Source organism: Aptenodytes patagonicus, chromosome 14, assembly GCF_965638725.1.
Source record: "Aptenodytes patagonicus chromosome 14, bAptPat1.pri.cur, whole genome shotgun sequence".
Classification (NCBI taxonomy): Eukaryota; Metazoa; Chordata; class Aves; order Sphenisciformes; family Spheniscidae; genus Aptenodytes; species Aptenodytes patagonicus.
The window spans coordinates 1,286,769-1,301,915 of NC_134962.1; the positions used below are offsets into that span (position 1 = coordinate 1,286,769).

The 15,147-nt window shown below is 63.1% G+C and overlaps 1 protein-coding gene across 2 annotated transcripts; it reads right to left on the minus strand.

The window, feature by feature from the left end:
• Positions 1 to 301: 301 nt before the first annotated feature.
• Positions 302 to 14,573, minus strand: HM13 (histocompatibility minor 13). 2 transcript variants are annotated; one of them, XM_076352001.1, is made up of 13 exons: positions 14,376 to 14,573; positions 12,617 to 12,715; positions 10,782 to 10,864; positions 9,702 to 9,790; positions 8,829 to 8,914; positions 8,557 to 8,682; positions 6,536 to 6,593; positions 5,857 to 5,940; positions 5,505 to 5,541; positions 4,271 to 4,373; positions 3,617 to 3,702; positions 1,163 to 1,356; positions 394 to 458 (listed from the first exon to the last, which is right to left on the minus strand). In XM_076352001.1, exons 1-12 carry the CDS (start codon positions 14,571 to 14,573, stop codon positions 1,206 to 1,208), a joined length of 1,200 nt encoding a protein of 399 aa, XP_076208116.1. In that variant the 3' UTR covers positions 394 to 458; positions 1,163 to 1,205. The 2 variants fall into 2 exon arrangements, with proteins under 2 accessions (XP_076208117.1, XP_076208116.1); XM_076352002.1 differs by lacking the exon at positions 1,163 to 1,356 and having other exon boundaries at positions 302 to 458.
• Positions 14,574 to 15,147: the final 574 nt, after the last annotated feature.

The window sequence follows — 15,147 nt, forward strand, 5'->3', positions numbered from 1 at the left end:
AGGGGCTACAACCGGAGCAGCGGCCAAGGCAAGGGCTGCCGGCACGGCCCCGGCACTGCCAGACCAGCACTCCTTCCTTCGACATGGTTTAATATGAGAGAAAGCAAATGCACAATACAAAATTTAAAAACCGGCCTGTGGTTTGCCCCCCACCCACCTTGTACCCCCGCAGGAGATAAACAGGCGGGGGGGCGGCGGCGCGGCCCCGGGGGGCCGGCGGGGGGGTGGCTATGCGGCGTACATCGATACCCCACCTGGGTGGCTGCTCCGACACACACAACACGATGCTCTTGCACAATTGTTTCGTTGTCTGTCACTTGCGGAGGGTCTGGAAGGGCCCCAGCCCAGCGCCGCTGGGCACGGCCTGTGGGCAAGGTCACTTTTCCTTCTTGGCAGCTTCTGTCGTCTCTTCTTTGGAGGCCCCCGGCACCTCCTTGGGGGTAGAGCTCTCCTCGTAGCTGGGGACGAGAGGGACAAGAGGGAGGAGTGAGTGGGGCCAGACCTTCTCTGGGGACAGACTTGTGCCAGGCAAGGACAGCCCAGCCCGGGGCCGCAGGCTCGGGGTCTGCCCTGCTGCAGCGGCCAGGCCGTGCCGAGGAGGGGTGGGCTCCAGCCATCAGCCCCCCCAGTGTAGGAAACCTGACGGGGCAGAGCCCAGGCGGGGAGATGAACGCTGCGACACCCCCCCGGACACCTCCAGGGATGGGGTGCACCCAGCCAGGGGCTGGGGCTTCCCCCGCCGAGCCCTCAGGCCAGCTCCGTGCCGGGGGGGTCCATCCGCCTGTCAGCGCCCGTCGTCGCTCCCGAGAGCACCGTCGGATATCCCGAACAGCACGCCGCTTCCCCCCACGCTGCCATGCCGAGCACTGGTGCCAGCGAGGCCAGTTAGCGGGGGGGAGCCGCAGCAAGACCGACAGCGGCGATCCCCCCCAGGGACTCGCTCCTCTGGCTGCAAAGCCCCCCAGCACCATCCCCGGGGCCCTTGCAAAGGAAACCTGGGAGCGCTGCCTTCCAGCAGGAAGCACGACGAGGGCAGAGATGTCAAATCCTCTCCCCCCTCACAGTCTCCCCTCAAAGAGAGGGAGAGAAGCCGGCCCGCAGCAGCGAGGCGACAGCTACTGCCTCTGACCGGGGAAAGGGGAGAGCCGGGACCAGCCCCTACCTGGCCAGAGTGACAGACAGAGAAAGGGCACCGCGTGCGATTGCTACATGGCACTAGGGCTTTGCTGCCGGCGTCGGCGGGGACAGGACAGTTTCTGCTGCATGGAATCAGCAAGGCTGGCCGGCGAGCCGGACACGGTGGGGAAGTGGGTAAGTCGTGGTGTGTGTGGCAAGATTTCAGCAGAGGATTCATAGCTGCAGGAGAGAGAGGAAGCAGGAGGGGACAGGGGGAAGACGAGGACAGAAAGGAAAGGGGGGGGGGGAAGAGAGAGAAAAAGCAGAAGAGTTTTGGAGCGAGGCTGCTGCAGACCCGCCACCCTGCGCAGGCAGCCTGCTGTCCCCTCCAGCTGCTGGCACCCACTAACTCAGGCTGGGGTGGCCACGGGGCCGTGCTGGCAGGCTCCTGCCTGCACTCCCCTTGCCTGCAGACCCCAGGGCAGGGCTCCAGCACGGAAGACTGAGGGCCGAGACGCGCGGAGAAGGCAGCTCCCGCTGGCATGAGTAGAGCCAGGCAGACGGAGCCCACAGGAGAGCAAGCCTGGGCACCAGGAAGGCAGCGGCAGAGCGGCCCAGGGGCTGTGCAGGCAGCAGACCGATGCGGCAGAACCCTTCCTGCCGCTCGAGGACAGCGCGCCTGCAGCAGGTGTGAGCGGCGGGACGGGTTCCCCACTGCTGACGGAGGCAGAGCGAAGGTTACTGCCTGCCCAGGGAGGCTCGGCAAGGCTGGGAGCCGCAAAACTGATCCCGATGTCGCCCACCTCCGCTCCATCGGCGCCCCTTCCCCAGGCCTGCAGCACAGATCTGCCCGCTCCCACCCTCCCCGTAGCGCTGTCTTGTACTCGCCACTGCGTCAGACCCTCGCTGCCCTCTCCCAGGGGAGCCAACGGCTGCTGCGAGACACCACGCGCAGGCAGCTCACTGTGTGCAGGCAGCTGGTCGGCAGAGACCACAGGGGAGCTGCCAGCTCCGGGCTGCCGTCAGCGTGGGGAGGAGCAGGATGCACCAAAACCACGCAGGGGAGCTACACCTGGTGGGATTCCTGCGGTGGGAGCCACTGCCCTCCAGGCACGAGTCCCATCGCGTCCCACTTCCTCTGCCTGCAGCTGGAGCGACTTCAAGGGGGTCCGACCCCAGCGCCCGTCACGGTTGCAACCCCCCAGCCTCCCGCGCTTGCCCTGGCAGCGCTCAGCAAACAACAGTGGGCAGCGCTTTGCTGCTGGAGCAGCTCGTGCTAATGCTCTGCGGGGGCATTAGCCCCCCGTGACCGGCTGCCAGGCTCCCCTGGGCCGCCTTGCTGCCGGGCGGGCCGGACTCGCAGCTGGTCTCTCCCCAGTTTCCTAGCGCGGGAGGTGGTGCTGCTGTCAGCTGGTGAGTCACGGCGCTGGGGAGAGCGGCTGCAGGATCCCAGGTGCACAGGAAGGACGATCCCAGGACACTCGGCGCCTGCAGCAGTGATCGTCAGAAGCAGACATCAAAGGACGGGCAGGTGCGGCAGGGCTGGGGAGCCGGCCCAGCTGACAGCCCGGTGGGAACACGCATACCTGCGTCTCCCAGGGGAGGGGAAGGAGGCAAGGGCAGCTGGCTCCCCGCCGTGCCCCAGTCGGGTGCTGGTTTCCCTCTGAGCAGGCTGGGGGCTCGGGCAGGCCCCCGCGGGCAGGGGCACCCCCGGAGCGGGGAGGCTGGGGGGGGTGAATGGCCCTGCTTTGGGACGGATGTTCCCTTCCCTCCTCTGCTTCAGCCGTCTTCAAACAAACAACTGCACTGGGCCACCACCGAGCCTCGAGCACAACCGGCCGACCACAGTGGAAAAACAGCTTCCAGGCAGGCCAGGCCATGCTCCACGTGGCTCAGAGGGGACAGTCCAGGCAGGAGACCAAAGCTGCCCGCCGACAGCGAACAGGCGTTCGCCTGGAGCACGGCAGGCTGAGAAAAGGGCCGGAGCGCAACAGCACAGCACAGACCCCTTTCTCTGCACCTACAGTTCCCGGGGCAGGGAGACTGCTGCAAACCAGGGTACTTCACCCGAGCGGGGAGGCTGGGATGTGCTCGAACCAGCCCTGGCTGCTCTCGCAGCCGGATCCGGCTCCGTTCTCCCCCACCCACAGGCCCTGGGACACAATGACCAAGTATCTCGGCACCAGGTGCGCGGTCCCACCCTCCCCTGCCTGCCAGCACACGGGAAGAGTTTGTCACCGAGGCATAAAGCAATACCAGATGCTGCCTGCCTGTTGGTACCGCACCAAAGCTCCCACCCGGCTACGAGGAGGTGGCTGGAGCCAGGGCCGGCGTGTACAAACACAGACCCACTCCCTCCACCCACGCACGTACACGCGCACACCCAGAGCATGCCCAGATGAACCCGTCCCTCCAGCTGTGCCCAGGCGTGGGAACATCTGCACGCTTCATGCGCTCCAGAGCCGCGGGCAAAACAGCTCCGTCCCCAGCTGACGCTCACCTGAACATTTCAGTTACTTCTCCCTTTGCCAAGGCCACAAGAAGCGGGAATCCGATGCATGCAGGGACCAGGTACAGAAGAGCAGGCTGTTGGGAAGAAAAACAACTGTTAAACCAAACCACAAATCACCCCTCGGGAGGAGCGCGAGGCGAGCTGGCCCTGTCCCCTCTGCACCCATGGCGTCTGTCACAGCGCTGCACAGAGGATTAATGCCCCAGAAAGCGGCTTCGAGAGCCAAGTTACAGCTGCAGCAGCACAAAACCCTCACCGTGAGGTCCCAGCGGGCCACGAACACACTGAGGGCCCCTGTGCAGATCAGCACAGGTGTGTGGGCTCCCAGGACCCCTCCGCAGCACGGAGGGTGGGTCTTCAGGGGCAGCTTGGTTGCAAAGAGCCACAAAAACACAGGGCAGCCCGGCTGAGGTGCTGTTGTTGGAAACACAGCTGCCTGAACCAGCCTTGCCCCAAACAGGACTCCGCTCCAGCCAGGCACACAAGCTTTGGGCAGAGAAAGGTACAGGCAGGGACTGGAAAAGCAAAGCCAAAAGAAGAAATGCATCTACTTTTTCCTGGCATGATGCAGGAACCTCGTGGCCAAGCTGGCGTGTCCCGCTTGGGACGTGCATCTGCGGGAGGCAGCGCAGCGGAGCTCACCTGGGCGTGCTTGAAGATGTGCATGATGAATATGGTCAGGCCCAGCCCGAAGATGTAGGCCACAAAGCTGGTGTAGAAATACGTGTGCGTGTTCTTCTTCAAGCTGTAGGGAAAGGGAGCAGAGCCCAGTGACCTCGGGTCTGGGACGCCAGTGGCCGAAACGGAGCTGGCCCAGCGTTCTCAGCCATCTCCCGCTGGGGCACAGGGAGCTGTGCTCTGCCCATGCTCTCGGGCCAGCGCAGATACTGCCACCAGCACAGCCCCCAGTCCCGCGGGAGCAGCGAGGGACTGGGTGGGGTGACACCCAGGTGAGGGGCTGGGGAAGGGAAGGAGGCGCATGATCCTGCTGCTGGATGGCTACTGGGGCGAGGGGGGAGGGGGGAGAGGAATCGGTGCTGGGACCCGGGGAGAGGGTCCCCCCACCTTCTCAGGGGAGGCACGGCCGGTCCCTGGCACCCCGCTCTCAGCACATGCTGTTTTATTGCAGGGCAGGCCGCGGGAACTGGGATTCCCAGCAGGTGCAGGCAGGATGTGGGTGGAAACACCTGGAAGAGCTGGCACAGACCGGAGGGCCTGTGCAACAGCAGTGGGAGTGGGGCCACACCACCGCAGTCACACGAAGCGGCCCATTCCCGGCAGCTCCCCAGCCGGTGACTTTCGGTGTGGGGCAACGGCTGAAAGCTACACCCTGGCAGTAGGCACAGCTTCCCCGCGTAGGAAGGAGCTGCTTTCCCCAACGGCAACCCAGAGGCAGCCAGCACTGCCGGGCACCGATTTGCATCCACGCGAGCACTTCCCAGGTGCCAGCACCCCTGGCTCTTTCCCATGCCGTCGCCGCTTCCCCTTGCCGCCGCAGCACTGCCCTCTCCTCCTCGGTGCCAGGGAGCTGGTGAGGCTCTGGGGGGCCATTACGTGCTGCTGCCCTGGCCCCTTCCCCTGTTGCTGCCTGCCCTGCCCACCCTGCCACGCGTACAGCAACACCCGTGAGCTCAAACAACTCACCCCCAGCGCTCAGGACTTACCCAAAAAGCCAGCCCTGCTCACGTCTTACTCTTCCAAGAGCTTCCCCTTGCACCCCCCAGTCCCAGCCACTCTCCCGGGTCCCCACGCCAAGCCCCGGAGGGGAGCACACGACTGTTCTCCTGGCTTCCTCTTCCCCTTTTCCTCTACAAAAGCAGCTCAAATATGCTGCAAGATGCAACCTGCCAGAGACCCTTCCCTACCGCCCACTCACCTGATGTCAAACCGCAGCAGCAAGGCAATGAAGATCCCTGTGGGGAGAAGGGGACAGTGAGGGGATGGAGGTCCTAGGGAAGGCTGAGCGAGACAGGGCAGGACCCGCAGCGGCTCCGGGTGCCGTGCCTGGGCTGACAGTGCCCTCTCGTGGCACAAGGCACCGGGACAGCACCCGGATCCGATGGGAGACCCCCCAGTCCACACAGCCCCCAGCCCACGCAGCCCCCCAGCCCTGGCAGGAGGCCCGCAGGGCTCCGGCATGGTCAAAGGCAGAGCGAGGCACCCGCTCAGCTCCCCGCAGCCCATTCAGACAGGCGATCCCAGTCACGTCCCCCCTCTTCTGTCCTTACCTGGAATGACAATGTCTCCCAGACCCAGCATGGCAAAGTTGTCGGCCTCCAGCCCCTTCTCCAGCAGGTCCTGAGGGAAAACCACTACGAGGTGTAGAGGGAGGAACAGTGAGGGGGGAGTGTCTGTGCTGAGCAGACCTCAGCACCGCTGTGCCTGGCAAAAAGGGACCAGAGCAGGGCAAGACCCCCGTCCCTGCCCTCGGTCTCCTCCTCCCCTGCAGCTCCCCTTTGTTCTCCTTCCTGGGACAACTCTGGGCATCAGGATGGGAAACTGAGGGGTTCGGGGCCAGCCCCACGCACAGGTTTCAGCCCCAGCTCCCAGGACCCAAACCACTGCACGCTCCACAACAGCGCAAATTCGCCCCTCCTGCTGTTTTGGGGGGTCTGTGGGTTTTTTTGCATTATTTTTTTTTTTTTATGAGCAGGTGAAATTGCCCGCTCTGGGGGTGCAGACTAACCCAGCCAGCTCAGGGCTCTGCAAACCATCCCTCTCCAGAGACCAGGCCCGGCTCCCTGCAGGTCGGTGGCACAATGCAACAGTCTAAGGCGTCACTAGCAGGAAACCTTCCTGCACACATCCCACCTTCTGAGCCATCTCCAGAAGGCAGAGGGTGCACAGGGCAGCGACCGCAGCAGAACGGGCAGCCCCTCCTCCAGCACACAGGGAAGATCTACTCACGTTTTATCGGGGCCTCGAACGATTTGGCAACTGTCACCATCACATTGGTGCCGAAGACCTAGGGGCAAGCAGAGGAGTCTGGGGTGACCACAGCTGCACAGGGACACACACACACGCTCAGCTACGGCGTCACCTCGGGGCCTGGAGCGGCCTCAGCGGCAGAAAACAGCCAAAGAGCCACCGAGCTGTGGGCAGAGGAGCCCTGCAAGTGAGCCCACCGCCCAGGGGAGAAGGCACAGGACGGCGCTCGAGGAGGTGACCACGTCACAGCCGTCCTGCTTTCAGAGCAGCGCCGGGGAGACCGCTCACATGGCAGAGCCGCGGTGCTGCCCACCACCCAACCTTCCCCAGCACCTACCCCTGCGGGTCGGTTCAGCTCTAATTAGTCAACTCAGTGGAAAGCCTGACCACCGTGCAGGATGTTATCTGAGGGCAGGAGCTCTCTGCAGGGTCCCAGGCAGCGCCAGGCTGCTGCCCGTGAGCTTCCAACGGGGACCGGAGCAATTGTCAGATCAGCTGCATTTTGCTCTGAGGTCATTTATTTGTACTGCACCATCAGCTTTAAATACTGGCATCGTTTGGGGGAGGACCGTAAACACATAGGTCAACCACCCTTATTTCTGTTCCTTTTCACCTCCAAAGCCTCCAGTCTTGGCTATACCAGCAGCAGGCACATAAACCAGGTGCTGGTTAGCATCAGGTGAGCAAGATCCTAGAGCTAGCGATTAAAGAGAAACCTTAAAGCAAGCATTGGGCGTCAGATTAACTCCCATAAGGTGCAGCAAGCTCTGGGCATCGCCACGGAGCGACAGGACTCCACACCGGGACCAGGGAAAAGCGTCACATGCAAATTCAGCCCAAGACTATGCAGGGGGCAATATCATCGATCCACCGAGCAGTTCTCCTTCCTCCTTGAAACCCTCCTTGGATCTCACTGTGATTAAATCCGTGCTAAGATCCAAGTGACTGGTCCCCGCAGATGGGCACAGTGAGAGGGCCTCCATGTCAAGACAGCCCTTCCGTGAGGCTCCGGCAATACACTGACCTGCCGGGGAAGCCGCGGTGGGGGACAGCCGGCAAGAGGAGAGCAGCGAGGGTTGCATTCTCGCTGTCCCCGAAGCACTGGGAAGACACTCGCACCCCGAGCAGGGCACGAGGCACCGGGTGTGCTAAGCCAGAAGGCTGAATCCTCTCCAGCTGAGAGCAGCGGAGGAAGTGGCACACAGGCTAACGAACCACAGAGCTGAGACTGTTAACGAGCCTATGAAACAGGGGCAGCACCGGCCAAGTACAAAATAACACACAGTAGCCAGGCTTAAATAGGGAAGGATTACTCAGGCAGCTGCAGAGCTGCTGGACAGACCTCAAGGTATACAAGGCTCTCAGACATTTGGAAACCCAGTAATTCAGAAGGTGGAGGCAGCAGGAAGGACTGGGGAATATGGACATTACAAGGAGAAACAGGGGTCCAGGCCCATTGCAGAGAGATAAGGAAAACCTCAAAATGAAGATGTCGGGGCACTGCAGCGGCTGAGGGAAAGAGACTGGAGGCATTCCAGTATCTGGTCCTCTGTGCAAGAGAACAGAAGGACGCTAACGAAGCCAGCAGATGACAAGAGCTGAGGCACAGCCCGTACAAGCAGGATCAGCGTACCCCAGAGCAGCCTTGTCCTCCAGCCCATCCAGCAGCTCTGTCAGGCATTGGGAAGACCTTAGTTGGGAATACAGGTCACCAGAACTGGATACGCCGCACACCCGGGTACCCCACAACAGCCCTGATGAGATCCCTGCCAGCCCCGGGCTCTCTGAGATTAAAAGAATATACATTTGCCGAGCCATGTTCTGCCACTATTTGATTCTGTCATCATCCCCACCACACCCCTTTGGGCTGAGAAAGTGGAAATCCTGACTGCAAACGTGTGTCCAGCCAGCGTGCTGCCTCCGAGGAGGCATAATGCCACGCACATGCCTTCCGCCAATGGCTGCAACTCGCGTCCGCCCCGGGGAACGCTCCCGTTTACCCAGAAGACGTCGTAGATGAAGAGGCCCCCGAGCAAGATGCAGCCAGTGCTGACGTTGTTCAAGTGCAGCAGCTCCACCCCGTTGAGGGAGAACGCCAGCCCAAAGAGATTGTTGGCAATCCAGTGCTGAGAACGACAGGGGAAGGAGATCTGGGTCCCACTGCACGTGCCGAGCCACGGCCTCAGCCTGCAGAGGCCTTGCGTGGAAAGGGGCCCAGGTCTGATCCAGCCTGGTCCCCGGCCTCCCCGCGACAGGGCTGCGGCTCGCTTACCTTTCTCAGCAGGTACCAGACCCCCACAACGCTGCTCAGGGCCAGGCATACGAGATCCTTGGTGTCAAACTCGTAATTCACTATTTCTGCAATAAAACGGAGAAGTCAGATTTTGGGCAGCCCGGGCAGCTCCCCTTCCCGCGCAGGGCAGAGATGAGTGACTTTACAGCTGGGGAGCAGCGCTCACGTCCCAAACGAGGGGACTGTACCCACAGAAATGGTGGCGCCCACGGTAAACACGTGCAAACCGCATGCGAGCGAGCAGCCGGCCCTGGCAAGCCCGGACCTTCTCCTTCAGCCAGACTCTGCCACATGGACAGCATCTGCGATCCTTCTGTCAATAAGAAAATTGGATTCAGGCACTGTCTAAGGCAGGGAGAGGCAAATCTTCTCCCTCTTCCTGCACCAGTTAACTCCTGGTGGTACCACTAGAAGTAGTATTCCCTTACCAGTAGGGCTACTGGGCAGGATACTTATCACAGCACCTTCTACCAGTGCAAAGATCTGAATCAGACCAGTTAAGGCAGCACGAAAAAAGTCAGTACTATGCTACCCAATAGAGGCAGTGCATTTAACAGCAGCCATAGCTCCATTCCTACGGCACTCTGGGATTTGTTTCTGGGGTTTCGCTGCCAGCCGGAGGCAGCACAGAGGGAGGGCACCAGCCAGTGCAAGAAGACGCACACAGCAGCCCCAGCTCTGCAGGGACACACGGGGCTCACACTGGCTACAGCAGCACAGCAGGGAGCAAGAGGCAAGTCTTTGAGAAGGTTGCTTCAATGGGCTGAAAGTCAAAACACCAAGTGAGCAAGAAACAGAACAGTAAAGGCAGAAAACATTCAGGCCCCCAGAGAGACTGGCGAGCCAACATACCCTCCTTGCTCTCCCCGGAGCCCTGGGTGAAGAGGAGCTGGTACTGTTTGTTGGGGAAATTTGCAGGGAAGAATCTGTTCATCATGGGGCTGAAACGAGAGGTGCAGAGAAGGGCCGTTCGACAGAAACCCCGCAGGATGCGCTGCCCAGCACCTTTGCGTGACGGCGCAGCAGCACAGACGTCAGCCCACACACCCCCCAGAGACAGGGAAAGGCCAGGTTTCACCACGTCAGGGACTGGCAGGAGCCCCAGCTTCAGTCACCAAGCCGCAGACACAGGACCCTTGTTCTCCCCAGAGGTCTGACCTGCCCGTATGTGACAGTCCCCCAAAATGCTCGAGTGCAACAGGCACAGAGCATCACCCGCAAGAAGTTAGGACCCACCCCAGACCCCGGCAGGTTCCCTGTGCCTCCGCAGCAGCCCCCCGGCACCGTACGGGTCTGGTCACCCAGAACTGGCTGTGCCACCACTGAACGGCCCTCCTGCGGAGCAGGGAGTGGGGGCGAAGGCCTTGCCACGGTGCCAGTCTAGGGAAAGCATCTGGTCCCCAACGCCCTAGAGCTCAGGAAACAGGAAACCAGTTTTACTTTTTCAGTTACTGAAACAGCCTGTGCTTTCAACACCTCGTGCCAAGCATCGGCACAAGAGGCCGGGACGTTATCGTGAGCTCCAGCTGCCTGTTTCAGCCGTCCCAATAAGAGGAAGACGGGTGCCAAGGAGCTCTCCCCTCCACAGGGCAGCCAGGACTGTGCCAGCCCATAGCAGCTCCTACGGCAGCGGCCACCCACGCCTCCACAAGCTCTCCCAGTGATGCTGCATGGGGCACCAGATTGCTGGGACCCCCGAGAGTTCGGTTCTGCCCTTGGCTGCCCCATGAGGAAGGGTTCACAGTATGCTCTGGGCCTGCCTCCCCAGAGAATGCTTCACACCGAGGGAAAACACCCTACGAGCTGGGACTCGGCTCTGCCGCAAGGCAATGGTGCTCTAGAAACCCCCCAATAAACTCGATGCCCCGCTGCCTCGCAGAGCGAGCAGCCTCGGACGCCCCTGCCCCAGTCGCACCCTTCCCTCTGCTGTACCTGATGGTGTGGGACAGGGCTAGGATCCCCAGCACGAAGAAATACATGGAAAGCAGAAGATTGATGTACTCTTGAGAGAATATCTGCAAGACAAATCCAGAGAGGGGTTAGTTACCGCAGCGTCCTCCCCATCTACGGCACTTCACGTTTCTATTGGCAGCTGCTGTGTCAGTGCTCCAGGGAGACGAGAAGAATAGCTGGAATAACCCAAATTTTTGCGCCACTGATGGGAAATATGTTGGAAATAGCCGTGTGCTCGCAGAACAAGCACAATGGGCTTGCGAGTTGTCGTGCGTCTAGGAGCTGCTCGGGTCGAAAAATAACTCCTGCGCTGCAGAAAGGAGGACAGAGCTTCCCCCGCGTGTCCCCTGCAGAGCGAGCCGGAGCAGGGAGCGAGGCACCGCACCGCTCCCGGAGGCTGCCCTGGCAGAGGGGAGCAGCAGCACCCCTGCCTTGCTACTGCAGCAGGCCAAGTGCGTCCTGCCCTAATTAAACAGGGTATTATTAGAACTCCCGCCCTCCAACGCACACATCGCCTTACCACCGAATCACACCCCTACAGCCCAGCGCGGGGGACCCCGGGGTCCTCCATGCCGTCCTGGAAAGGGGATGCTGGAATACGAGAGCTCATGGCAGGTTGCAGATATTAAAAAGGAAGAGCTGCCGATCACGCAGCGACTTCAGCGGGGCCACGCTGCACATTCAGCACTTCTTTTCCTGGCGCCTCCGTCCCAGCCAGGAGCAAGAGGCAGAAAAGGCACCTGAGGAGGTGGAGGAGTACCTCGAGACGTGGGCCACAGGGAAGGGGTGGGCTGCAGGGGGGTCCTTTCAGCAGTCAAAGGGGCCCGGGGCCAGGGTCTGGTGGCTGCTCCGTACCCCACCATCACGAGAGGCTCAGCAGATGCTCAGCTTTACTACTGGTGACGTACATGGGCCGGCGCCCAGGCCCATGCCGGGGTAAGGACCTGCGCGGGGCAGCTGTCAGCCCATGCGGCCGCTCGACGCAGGGTAGGAGCCCGCAGCGTCAGTCGGCTGCTGCGCGGTAACTGTGATGGGCGGAGAAGGGACTTTAAACTGAAATATTCCCAACTTTGCACCTTAAACCAGCCAGGAGCACCCTGCCACCTCGCCAGCGGCCCAGGACAGCGGGGCTGGAAGCTGCTGCGCTGACAGGAACGCTGTGCGCTGGCGGCCCCACGGCTCGTCAGGCCCCTCCAGGAGCTCAGCCAGACGTGCACGGGCAGCCAAAGGTGCTTTAAGCCAAGACACTTTCTCCACACAGCCGAAAGCACCTGCTGCTGGGATCTCCGAACCGTGACTCAGGAATGGTCACCTAACTCTGCTTGTTGGCTCTGCAAGTCTAAAAGACTTCACCTGAACAGAGAGGGGCTCGCCCATGAGCTAGCGATCCCCCAGGCCTGCAGCCGAGATGGCTTCAGAAGCACGGCACGGAGCACGACACAGAGACAGCAGCGTTTCCAACTGAGCAGTCCCTGGCACCCTCTGGTTTCAGTCCGTGCACCGTCAGGTCGGCCCACGGAGGCAGGCAGAGCTCAGGGGTGAACTCGCCCCTCGGCAGCTCTCCAGAACCAGCTGGTGCACAAACAGGCTCTGATTTCCCCCAAGCTGTGACAAGTCAGGCGAGAACTGACGTCCTCCTGCGTGGTGACGCTGAAGAGCCCGAGCCCTGCAGCCTTACACACTTTCTGTCCCAACGCTAAGGGCCCCCAACTAGGGTAAGCCAAAAATCGAGTCAGTCCCACTTCGGGAGCTCCTGACCAGGCGGGGAGGATGGCAGGCACCGGCTCCAGCGCCCGCCGGCATTGCTCACTTACTTTAAAGAAGAGGTAGAGCCCCAGAAGGGTGCAACTGGCAACAATGGGAAAACGAGCAGCATCTCGGCTGGTAATGGTCTCCGGCATCTCTGAGGAGTTCTGGGGAGGGAAGGAGAGGACAGGAGCGGATCAGCCCCTGCTCTGGCATCCTACCTGAGCAGGAGGTGAACAGACACAACGAGCGGGGCTCCGCGGCGGCTTCGAGAGGGGCAGGGCACCCGCTGGCCCCCCCGTCATTCCCGGAGGTGGGGTTGTGGGGCAGAGCCTGAGATGGAAGAAGCAAACCTCGCACTCGTCCTTCCAAGGGCTGCCACGATTTACTGCTTTTTTTCCTCTTGGAGAAGGGGGAAAAAAAAAACCAACCCTGCCCACTGCGCTGGCGTTGTTCCTTTCTCCCCCTGCCCCGAGGGAAGCCGAGCTCCCTCGCTGCTCACACCCGGCCGTCCCCCTCGGCCTCCCCATCTGCGCGCACCATATGTCGATCACCCTCTGAACGACGTTTCTCTCCAATCGCCTTTTTATCCCTCACCTCGCTCCTGGGACAGCCCTTGCGCTCAAAAGCCCCAGATTTATAAACCCCTTTCGCCTTCTGAGACATCTTTGCGCCAGCTGAACCAGCCATTTCCCACGAGAGCTTCAGCTTTCAGAGGAGAGGCGGAAGGCTGCCCGCTCCCCTGCCCAGCTGGCCGCTGCTCAGAGGTCTAATCTCACCCAGGCAAACACAGGCCAGCGCCGGACAGAGCGCACGTTAGCAGAAGCCTTTATGCAAAGCAACCCTGCGAAGGAACAACAGCTTACCCTGGGCACGGCGGCCGCCACGCAGCGCTTGGCGGCGCAGAAGCAAGAGCTCAAAGAGCCACTGGCACCCTGCGGTGTAAGCGAAGTGAAATCCCCCCCACCACCACCCCCCAGAACCAGGGGCCAGGCCCTGCTCGCGGACTTCGGTTGCCTGGGCTGCCAGGAACCCCACTAAAATCGTCCGAAACCCCTGACCTGAGACTTAAGGGTGGACGAGGGGCTTTAAAAAACAGTGATAAATCAGACTGTGTAAAACAGTCCCTTCTGAGCTCCAGGAGCTGAATTTTGGGATTGAAGTCCCAGCTGCTACCCGAGGCCAGGCACAAGGTGCAGAGAGCAGCACGCTGGGCTGCAGGGCGCGCAGGCACAGGCAGGGAGTACAGGCAGGGCGCGCAGGGCGCGCAGGCAGGGAGTACAGGCAAGGTGCGCAGGGCGCGCAGGCAGGAGAGCGCGGCAGCACGCCGGGGCCCAGCCCCAGTGCTGCGGGGCCGGGGAGCAAAGCCACACACGAGTCCCCCCAACACAGCATCCCTTGTGGGGGTGCGAGGGGCGGTTACGAGTTTTGCAGCGCTTGAATTTACCGGGACAGGGAGGACGGGGCTGGAGAAGGCCCCGGGGGCAGCCGGATCGCTCCCCGGGGTCCCCTGCCTCCTCCGGGGCGCGGGTCTCTCTGCCCTTCCAGGGACAGGCCCGGGGCAGGGCGGCCCGGGGCAGGGCAGCGCGGGGCGGGGCGGAGGGGGCCACGCAGCTGCCGGGCCGGCTGTGGGACGGGGCACCCGGGGGGACCCTCGGGGGGGGGACGGACGAGGCCTACAGTCCCCGGAGGGTCCCCCGGGAGGGGCGGGGGGCGGCCCCCGCTGCCGGGCACGGGAGGCCTGGACGCCCCGGCGCCCCCGGGCGCAGAGGGGGCGGCTGCCCCGGCGGGGGGGGAGGCCGGGCTGCCCCGGAGCGGCGGGGGTACCTTGCTCTTGGCGCAGCTGACGGAGCGCAGCGCCCCGAAGAAGATGGGCAGCAGCGCCATGAGGACGAGGCTGCCGTAGGCCAGCGCCATGCCCTCGGGGGTGGCGGGCGGGCGGGCGGCCGCGGGGGACGGGGACCCGGCCCCGGCCCCGGCCCCGGCCCCGGCGGCGCTGCCGTTGTGCGCCGCGGCCTCCTCCATGGCGGCTGCTCCCACCGCCGTCCGCTTCCGGCCCGCGCGCGCCAGGGACACGTCCTCTTACCGACCGGAAGTGCGTCACGCGTCGACGACGCCGACGCTAACCACGCCCCTGGCAACCCGGGCCGCGTTGCTAGGAGACCGACGGCGGGCCTGAGCGCGGCTGGGCCCGATCCCGACCCCGACCCCGATCCCGGGCCCGGGGCCCCCCCAGGGGCTGCATCCCCCAGAGCCGGCCATGGGCTCGGCCCGGGGGCCCGCGTCCCCCCCCCCCCGCTCGGGGCCGGTCTCCAGGCTGGCTTCCCCCAGCAGGGCACGGCGGGTGGCGGAAGGCCCCGGTGCGGGCAGGCCTCGCCCCCGCTCCCCTCCCGTGCCTGGGGCGAGGGTGACCCGGGAGCCGTGAGGGCAGCCCGAGGCCGGTGGGACGGAGCGGTGCCAAGGGTCCCGCCGACGGACTGCCCGCGCCTGCTTGCGCTCAGGCCGCTGCGCCGCCTCGGCCCCCTCAGCCCAGGACGTCGTTTATCCCCTCTCCGAAAGGCCTGCGCTGAGGCCGTGCCGGCGAGGGGGAGCGCGGCGG

Excerpts from the sequence above, each read along its gene's own strand:
- HM13 (XM_076352001.1), bottom strand. The coding sequence starts at position 14,573 with ATGGAGGAGGCCGCGGCGCACAACGGCAGCGCCGCCGGGGCCGGGGCC. Across the intron at positions 8,915-9,701 it reads CTCCGGGGAGAGCAAGGAGG|AAATAGTGAATTACGAGTTT; the intron begins GTATGTTGGCTC and ends GTTTTATTGCAG. Across the intron at positions 3,703-4,270 it reads ACATCTTCAAGCACGCCCAG|CCTGCTCTTCTGTACCTGGT; the intron begins GTGAGCTCCGCT and ends TCTTCCCAACAG.